General features: G+C 36.1%; 1 protein-coding gene across 1 annotated transcript in view; it reads left to right on the forward strand.

Annotated features, from left to right (window-relative positions):
• The window catches only part of LOC127642952 (tyrosine-protein kinase Fer-like), a 47,733-nt gene extending 38,314 nt beyond the window's left edge, over positions 1 to 9,419 (forward strand). Inside the window, exons 17-19 of the mRNA XM_052125421.1 lie at positions 2,781 to 2,935; positions 4,145 to 4,267; positions 5,826 to 9,419. Coding sequence (XP_051981381.1) covers positions 2,781 to 2,935; positions 4,145 to 4,267; positions 5,826 to 5,962 — 415 coding nt within the window. The 3' untranslated portion in view covers positions 5,963 to 9,419. The remainder of the gene's footprint in view (positions 1 to 2,780; positions 2,936 to 4,144; positions 4,268 to 5,825) is intronic.
• Positions 9,420 to 10,474: the final 1,055 nt, after the last annotated feature.

Genomic DNA, 10,474 nt, shown 5'->3' on the forward strand with positions numbered 1-10,474 from the left:
CCTGAAGTTCTTTGGTGTTCGTATTGCAAAAATGACTCTTTAATTCCTTATTATACCGCTTATTACAAGACTAATTGCAAAATAAATAAATAAATGGACTTGAAATATTGTTTTGAGTTCAAATTATTATATTAGCTTGCTTGTAAAGATGGCAGAGTAATACAAGAAAGATGACAGAGTAACCGGATTTGCGGTCATTATTCACAAATTTTAGACCACTGGATGGCATGATTAACCAATCAGAGGCGAGAAAAGAATCTCATTTACTGTAATTATATATTTTAGGCCAATGAGATTTCACTGTCCACACAAACTCTTTGAAAATTGTTTGCAGTCATGGTTGGTTATGAAAAAAACTGAAAGGAATATTAAACCCATAAATAAAATTCTTTTGATCAATACTCAATCTTATGTTGTTCCAAACCCACATGATTTTCAATGTCAAGTTTGACAGAACATGAAAGAAATGTTATTTATTGCTTTACATTTCATCGCATTGCGTCAAGTGCTAACACTGTGTTAAATGTGTCAGCAGGTTGTTATTATTGAAAAATAAATCTTGACACTGATCAGTACCCTGACATGAAGTGGGGCCCCCAACTTTTACATGGCTACTCATTAAATTAATTAAGAGGCACATGAAATATTGATTTATGTTGAATTTATTTTATTATGTGAGAAGAATGAGACTGCACAGCGATATGAGAGACATTAAACTTGTGTGGCTATGTAAGAAATCATATCCATAGTCTGGGATAATGGTCAGTTATACATTTTAGCACTCCTTGTACAAAAGCATTTGACCACAGAGTGCCACGATTTACCAACCAGAATCATGTATTCCAGAAGCTGTGTAATAATGTAAGTTTGACATTTGTTGCTTATAATACATTGATATCCTCTTGAACTGTCCAGAAATGGTATGGCATCACCAGAGGCACTACAGTTTCTCTTTATCTAAACAACTCAGCAACCCAATAAAACATCAGGACCTTGCGACACCTTCGTGCCCTGTTTTTCTTGCTGCTGTCTAGTGGTGATTTTTAAACTGTGAAATGAGCTTTGGTGCATTGTGCTGTTTGAGTCCAGGGCCAGCCTGCTGAGAGTCACAGCACGGAAATGAGCTCTCGCCACTCTCAAAGCCACGGCTCTATCAGCAGCTTGCTAAAATCTATTTACCGTCAGACATGATTATTTTAGGGGGCGGTTGTGGTTCGAAAATCTTTCTGTCAGATCACCCTTCTCTATGTCTCTGTCAGCAAGGCAATTTTTGAGATGTGGTAACCTAATCTGTTTCTCTAGCTAAGGATGTATGCTCAGCATAAACGCCAGTGTGTGGCACAGCAATAGACATAGACTTGAATTGCAAATGTCTGGTTGGAAATACTACGTTTATGTTATTTTACAAATGTGATGACGAGCCTGGTGTAGGAGATAGGATGATAAAAAGCACAAACAAATAAATGAAGTCCTATTTTACATTTTGAATGTATGAAGATGTGTTTCTTATTCTACCTCATTTTGTTTCAAACCCGTATGACGTTCTGTCTTCCGTGGAGTACAAGATGTACACCCCTGATGTAATGTATGTAAGATCCCGAAACCCTTGTTATTAATGAGACCTGTGGCCGTTAAATGAATTGCAGCCAGCTACCTGTTGCTCGCGCTTGTGCACACACTCCATAGAGATGTGAGCGAACATTGTCCAAAACAATGACGTAACATACAAAGAGACAACGTGATTCACAGGAATCATGATGACAGATTAGGTAGCATAATTAAAATTACATGGTTATGATTTTTTTACTTCAAACTTTGAGACTAAACTAAAACTACTTATCAGTTAAAATAGCATACTGATACACACATACAGCTACATACTACTGAACTATACCAGACAGTTTACAGTTATGTTGCACTATTGTGTGCTTTGTAAGTCATATGTTGTACTACGAATAAGAAACCAGCGTATTTTCTTCAATTTATCCTGTATACCTAACTTTTAGTATAAATAGAAGATCGTTGAAATTATTTGAAAGTTACGAAGCAAGGTAGCTTGCAATTCGCTAGCGTTAGTAGGTAAGATCAAGTTAGCTAAAATTACACCGATCAATCCTTGTGTTTCTCATGCTTTGCAATTATGTAAGTTTACCTGTCCAATAAGAAGATTGCCAATTCAGGGTCGGTTTTGATCCCCAAAACTGGACGTTTGCTAAGATAACGTTACCTAGTGTTGCAGACTGTTGTCACTGTTGAATAGGAAGAGAAGCGCTGAGGCAAGGCTCTCGGGAGCGCGCATAAACGTCTCATCCTTTGGATTTTCCCAGCAAAAACGACCCGCTCCCTTCACATTAAAATCAGTCTACGGGCTTTAATAGGAAACCTAGGAAGGGCTAATTATTTAAGTTGCGTTAAAAGCCGTTCACACATTGGCAAAAAAAAAAAAGCAAATATTACATGAAAATTGTTGCATGCTGCACCTTTAACATTATACCTAACATCATCTTTTGGATTCCATAGAAGTAAATCAAACAGATTTTGAAGAACACGAGTGCGAATAATTGATGACCAATTTTCATTTTGGGGTTGACATTTAAGGCATTGGAAATGCGTTGCAGTCTGTTCATGTTTACCGTTTGCTAATGAAGCTAAACAGCATCAGAATTGAATTGATTTGATTTCTTGATACATGTTCCTGGTCTTATTGTCAGCAGCCAGATTCTATTAAAAATGGGCATTGTTGCTGTGGTCATGTTACAGTGTTGCTGTTAATCTTGCAGAGATCTGGCTGCTCGGAACTGCCTTGTGGGAGAAAATAACGTGCTGAAGATCAGTGATTTTGGGATGTCCCGGCAGGAGGATGATGGTATTTACTCCTCATCTGGCCTCAAACAGATCCCGATCAAGTGGACTGCACCAGAAGCACTGAACTATGGTAATGCAAACAGCTAAACCATGTTCATGTTTGTAACATTTTTTTAAAGTTTGCATTTCTGAAGTGTCTCCGGATTCTCACTCCTTTTGACTGATACATTTCCTTGACTTTTTCAGTTATTTGTGATAACTGGATAATTTTATGGAAATCGCACTCAAAAAGAGTCCACACTACATAAAGTTTTTCATACAACTCAATCTGGCTAGACCCATCATTTTCAAAAAATCTCAAACTCTACAATATTACAGCAGAATTCTACTATAGAGGACTTATTTCTGTGAAAATGTCAGGTTCCTATCTGATCCCCCATCAGAGATATTTAACCCGATAGTGAGGGGAATTTAAAAAAATGTAAAAACAAGAGAAGTATCAAACCTGAAATGGTCTGCATTCACACTATACTTATACATACATATAAATTGACCCTAAAAGTGGAACTTTGAGCAATCTTGAGCATTACATTAGGACTTAAGTTCTAAGTCTAAGGAACAAGAATGTGCAAAATGTTTATATACGTACATGGAACAAAAACTGAGCTCTAGAGCACATTATAATGTACAAGGAGCTAGGACCATCCTGAGCTGAGATATTGAGGTTTCCTTAAACAGCAGTTTAACTAACATTTGTTGTGTGCCATGATACAAATATGCATGTCAAGGTTAAACCAAGTAAAATAATAATAATACAAAAATAGGTGGTTTTGCAAATCCAATTCATAGAGGTAATTACTCAAAAAAAAAAAAAAAAAAAAAATTAAAATTAAAATTAAAAATGGTCAAGCAACCTGTATTGGACCATTTGAGAAGACTGGCCCAATTATTTGTATATTTTGTCAGAAGGGGGGCTTACTGTTTAAGACTTTGAAAACTTCTTGGGCTAGACTATCGCGAGACACAACGACATCATATAAATGTAGATTCTGTGCTCTCGTTATAACCACAACTTTTTCTACACTGGAAGTGCCTGCCAACATTGAGTTGACAGACACCCAGTTACTATTTTATGTTACTCCAGCCATTTTAATTTTCCCATCTGATTGAAGTAAATTGCTTTGAAAAATATCATATGTTTGAATTGACTACAGTGAATGCTATTTATTATATATTTGGTCAAGCCATCAGGTTGTCACCAGAGGTAACTCTGTCCAGTTGAGTAGTGCTGCTTGTCAGGTTAGCTCTAGATTGATGTTTGGATTTGTTTGATTTACAGGGAGATACAGCTCAGAGAGTGATGTGTGGAGCTATGGGATCCTCCTGTGGGAAACCTTTAGTCTAGGAGTGTGTCCTTACCCAGGCATGACCAACCAACAGGCTCGAGAACAAGTGGAGAAAGGTAAAACCCATTTGTTGGTGACGTCAGCACACAAGCAGCCTAATGTATGTTTCAATGTAAACAACTGTTAGGCATAAGTACTGTATCCCATGCAATTTGCATCTTCCATTTCCAACTTGACGAATCAACTGGAAGTAAAATCAACAAGGATTTTTAGGACTCAATATTTGGAAAGTCTGCCAAGCGGTAAGAGATAAAAAAATATATATATATATATTTGAATAAAAAATGTGATTACAACATATTTTATCTCCAAGACAATAGCTGGAAGCCACTCACTGAATTAAACATTCAATGTGATAAGGTCATGTGACAACAGTGTAGCATACCACAGTTTGAAATGTTTATCTCTGCATCATTTGTACTGTTTCACATAGTATTCTTAAAAGTAGTGAGCAATACACTGTACAAAAACAAATCTTGTTGTTCCAACTTTAAAAGTAAGTATTTGTGCTGCCTGAAAATATTAGGTTGTCTCAACTTAAAAGAGAAATTTGTTTAAACAGAACATAAAGTTGACTGAAATCAAAAGACATTAAGCTCATTTAACAAGTTAGAAGTAAACTTGACTTTCACAATTACAATGACTTCTATTATCATTTAATATTACAGATAAACATGGAAGTAGCCAGGGCTATCCCATTGTCAGAGGTGAAATAAACTGCAATTTGATTATAAATGGCCAGTTGATGATCAGAGACCAACATCTGATCCCTCTGTCATTTTCTGGCTTATGTTTGACAAGAAGTCACGCATGGGCCACGCAAATCACAATGATTGTGACAATCGTCAAATCATTACTTTTTCCTCTTGTCATCTATGGCAAGGCAGGCCAAATCAAAGTTCATCATGTGCCAACTTTGGCCCACGGGCCCTAGTTTGGGCACCTCTGGTAAGGACGGTAAGCCCTTGTGTCATTGCCAAGATAAGGCTTCAGCCACCCCTTGAATTCAGGGATTAACTCCCATTCTTTTCTATACTTTTGGGAGTATACTTTGGAGTATGACATGTTGAATATGTGTGTAATGTCCAAGGTTGTTAATTCTCAATGATAACCTCTGCAGTAACATTATCTGTTTCCTGTCATACATTGATAATGATAAAATTGTGTTTGGACTACTGGATACCTGCAGTAGATACTGTAACGTTAGTTAACATTACTTACAATGTTGTGTCCTCAAAATGCCTTCGTGTCTCAGATGCAGCCATGTGGTTTGTGTGCGCGCGCGCATACAGCGTAAAACACAATGTTAGAGATCTTTTATGTTATTATGAGAAGTGTACAAATATTTTTGGTTCATTATGAAACTGTGGCGGGACAACAGTTTAGTTTAGGCCGGCACAGTCTAGGTAATTCATGGGAAACACATAGTACACCATATGCCAGAATTACATCCCAAATGTAGCCACAAGTCCAGATGGTGCTCATATCATGTTGTCAAGTTGTCGACTGACAATTTCTTTCACCGTTAGCTTCTTGATTGTTTTCTTGCATATCCATTTTCTGTATCTTTTACAATCAACAATGCTATAGAAAGTGTGTTTGTGCCTAATTTAGGTTATAGAATGTCCTGCCCGCAGAAGTGCCCAGATGAGGTGTACAGGATCATGCAGCGGTGTTGGGAGTACAAGCCTGAAAACCGACCCAACTTTGCAGACATTCAGAAAGAACTGGCTGCCGTCAAGAAAAAATAGCCTTTGATGAGGACATGGTCAGAGGGCCGAACCAATACTATACTTCCAGGTGATCATGAATCTACAGAGAACAACATTATCAATGTTTCACCCTCCAAATCACATGTTATTATTGTACTTAAAGAGTACTCTGTCACATAATCACTGTGTGAACTGCATATGCACCAGCTGTTTTGAGCCATTAGCATGGTGACAGGTCTCCGCTTTGCTCTGATGACAAAATTATGCAGGTTTCCCCTGTATTTTGTCCTGTTAATCTCCATCGAGCAACAGTTAAGCTAGTTCAGACAGAATGTGAGATGTATGTTGTCGAATAGAGGTGTAATCAGTACGCCATTGAGTATTTTTGTGTCCGCATTAGTGACTCTCTGAAATAATTAAAGAACACTATGTGGATGAATGTTGGAAAATGGATCGTTTGTCCACCCAATAAACCAGGATTATCTGTCTTGTTTTGTTTTTTAAGACCTGAGCCTGTTTGATGGTTTGGGGTGTTTTATATTCAAGTCATATTTTCTGGAGAGATAACAGACATGTGTGCTGATGTTTGTAAATGAGTTGGAACTCTGCATTGGTTCGCCGGTCCCCTATTACATCAGTAAGAAGACTTTCAGTGATTTACATTCCAACATTCCGGCACTCATCAAAGCAAGACCAAATGCATAGGTTTACCTAAGTGCAATTTAGTACACAGTACAGTCAGATGGCCTTAATGTACAATCATATCATTCTGGAGGGATGTATGCTTATGTATTGTATTTGAGACCATTTGAATGGACACTGCATCAGTCTACACAAAATACTCCAAATACCTCTCAATTCAAGGAATGGTTGCACCCAAAAATGAAAAAATCTGTCATTGTTTACTCCCCATCATATTGTTGCAAACCCTTATGACATGTTTGTTTCCGTGGAACACAAAAGGAGAAGTTTAGCAGCATGTTCATGATGCTCATAAGCTTTCAAACAGCCAAAAAGGACACAAATGTACCATAAAAGTTGTCCATATTGCTTTTGTGTGGTGTTGTAATATTTCTGAAGCCGTTTGATAGCTTTGTGTGAGAAACAGACTGAAGTTAAGCTGTTGTTTGCATAATATCTTCCCCTCCCCTTCTGCTGAATATCTCCTTTTATGTTCCATGGAAGAAACAAACACATACAGGGTTGGGAATGACATGAGGGTGAGTAAATTATGACAATGTTCATTTATGGGTGAACCATCCCATTAAGTTTCAACAAAGATGCCATGTGGCCATCACCTCAAGCTCTGTCCAAAGCTTCCTGGTAACCAGCAACCAAAGCCAGTCACAGGCACGTTTATTTGTATCCATCTTATTCTTGTGTTGTTTGTGTGTCGTTGCTCTTTTACGATCAGGTTTCCTTTTGCAAACAATCCTTGAGACCAAATAGACATGTATTTACCTACACAAGTATTGCAGGTTTGGCTAGACAAGGATTTGTTCTGTATTAAAACTTTCCCAGGTTGTACTGGTGCCATTGTTTTCCATGTTTATATTGCTCTTTATTTACCCATGCTCTCAAGTATGTCATGCCGCATTGACTTTTGATCACGTGCCGGATATGAATTATGGATATCTATGGTTCAGTTTTTTCTAGTTAAAATGCTTTATCTTTATCAGCAATGAAATTATTACTAGTGAAAATGCTAATAAACATTTTTGTACAAGTAAACAATTATTGACATAAAAAACATGATGCCGTTCTTGAAATCAAAAATGGAATTTCAGCTTGTAAAAAAACTATTCTTGATTTCTGTAACTGAATTCTAATAAATAGAATTTCACAGTGATCTCTCGATTCAGTCCTGTTCAAAACACGATTACTAAAAATGACTGGAAATCTATCATTTATTTTGTTCTCCAAATATACATAGCTGATATGTATTTCTTACCGTGTACTTTGTACTTATATTGTTACTAGTGTAAATATCCATTCCTGACAAAATTCATGTTTGTTTCAGAAAGCCTTTTAAGATATCTTGACTCTTCAATTGATTGATCTGAAATCCATTTGCAGATATGAAATACTGAATCAAACATGTTAAAATATATATATATATATATATATATATATATATTTTTTTTACTATTTTTAATGCAATTATTAAAGGGATAGTTCAGCCAAAAATGAAAATTCTCATCATTTACTCTCCCTCATGCCATCCCAGAAGTGTATGACTTTCTTTCTTCAGTTGAACACAAATTAAGATTTCTAGAAAAATATTTCAGCTCTATAGGTCCATACAATGCAAGTGAATGGTGACCAGAACTTTGAAGCTCCAACAAGTAAATAAAGGCAGCATAAAAGTAATTATATGACTCCAGTGGTTTAATCCGTCTTTTGAAGTGATATGATTGGTGTGGGTGAGAAACCGATCAATACTTAAGTCCTTTTTTACTATAAATCTCCACCTCTGTTATGCCCCGACCAGATGGTGGCAATATGCACCAAAAATGCACAAAAAGAAGAAAGTGAAAGTGGAAATTTATAGTAAAAAAATAACATCCATTTCTCCACCACATTTATAATATCACTTCTGAAGACATGGATTAAACCACTGGAGTCTTATGGATTACTTTTATGCTGACTTAGGGCTTTTTGGAGATTCAAAGTTCTGGTCACCATTTACTTGCATTGTATGGATCTACAGAACTGAAATATTCTTAATTTGTGTTTAGCAGAAGAAAGTAAGTCATACATTTCTGGGATGGCATGAGGGTAAATAAAGGATGAGAGAATTTTTGTTTTTGGATGAAGTATCCCTTTACTTGTGAAAATGCCCATACATGATATTAATGTAATTATTGATATAAAAACGTATTATCTCTTTTACTAGCTAGTAGTACAGTGCTTATATATGAAATTGGAATTTCAGCTAGTAAGAAAATAATTTTAGATATCCGTAATAGCATTTTGAAAAGGAGCGAATGATGTGAAAATGCAGTTACTTATCAGTACTTTTTGTCCCCCAAGAATGGGTATTTCCCATTCCATTAACTAGTGAAAATGCTATTTATTTAAATGAGTAATAACATTTGCACTAGTAGTAATTATGCTGGTAACATCAAGAATTAGCATTGTAACTAAGAACATTGAATTGTAGGTATCTGCAATTCATATCCTGCACGTGAGTCTGTGTGGACTGCTCAAACAGCGTTGTATGGTTTCTTCAAGGTTTACTCTAAAAATCATTCCTTTTGTATTTTGTAAATACTTTTTTGTAGATTTAGTAATGTAATTTTGTAAGGTCTCTTTTTATTTTACTGCAAAACTAATGATATTATGAGTGTTGATGTCTGTCAGGATGCAATATGCCTTTCCAGCTATAATAGTCACAGTGAAGACCCAGAATCAATTCTACACTAATATTTGCACATTTGGAATATATATAGATATATATAGAGAGAGAGGGTCAACTGTTTCTTCTTAGTCTGCTGCCCCCTGTTGCCATCGATCTAATGTAACCAAACCATCAATGTGTTTGACATGCAATGAAATGTATGTGCTAATCATGCCGAACTGGTGACAATTCATACATACAGCTACTGTATAATACAGTTTTGAGTAATATCTTTGCATTAAAGATGTACCCCTCCCCCCCTCCCGGTGGAGCAGAGCTTACATTAATTTAACTACTGGTGAGTGAGCTCTTATTATTTGCAGCTTTTTAACATCAAAGCAATTATCCCTAAAATGTTTATTTTATTTATTTGAAATACTGCAATATTATACTAGAATTTTAATCTTTGCTTTTTTTGTGCCATTCACCAAAACTCCTACTGTCAGTGTATTAAAGTGATCACCAGTATTTGTGTTATTCCAAGAGACTAGATTTTAATTTTACTTCCCTTCATTTAACTTGCTCATAGTGATCAAGTAAACTTACAATCTGAAACAAAGATTGCGTATTGCCGCTATAGCAATGCGATCATCATGGATACATTCTTAATGTGTTTTCACTGGTCATTCATGTGGACAATTCTCCTTCCTTGAGCTCTACTGCCCTGTGCTGGACTATTTATTTCTGCGATGGAATCGGTTTATATATTGATTGCACTTTTGGCCAGTTGTATGCTTTTTTAAAAGAACCCCTTATGTATATATAACAGCATAGTAGTGCTGTTTCAGGTAATGATCGGATCCATTGTCTTGAATTGACCATGAACAAGAGCAGAAAAGCAACACTGGACTTATGATTGTCAAACTATTGCTTATAGTGATTATTTCTGCCCTGCCCATGGAAAGAGGAAATATAGAAACATAAACGGTTGACCTTTTAGGTAGCTTGATCTTTTTTCACCTGTCTCTGATTGCTCATAACATCTCTCTGATGGACATTCAACCACAACGTCTGCTCATTGTTTATATTGTACACTTGCAATAAAGGTTTTTGAGTCTATGAACTGAGCTTCTTGAAATTATTTTTATATAAACATGAAATGCATTTGCAACCTATTTTATTTCCATAATCTGATGTATTATATCTGGAGA

Source organism: Xyrauchen texanus, chromosome 4 (assembly GCF_025860055.1).
Source record: "Xyrauchen texanus isolate HMW12.3.18 chromosome 4, RBS_HiC_50CHRs, whole genome shotgun sequence".
Classification (NCBI taxonomy): Eukaryota; Metazoa; Chordata; class Actinopteri; order Cypriniformes; family Catostomidae; genus Xyrauchen; species Xyrauchen texanus.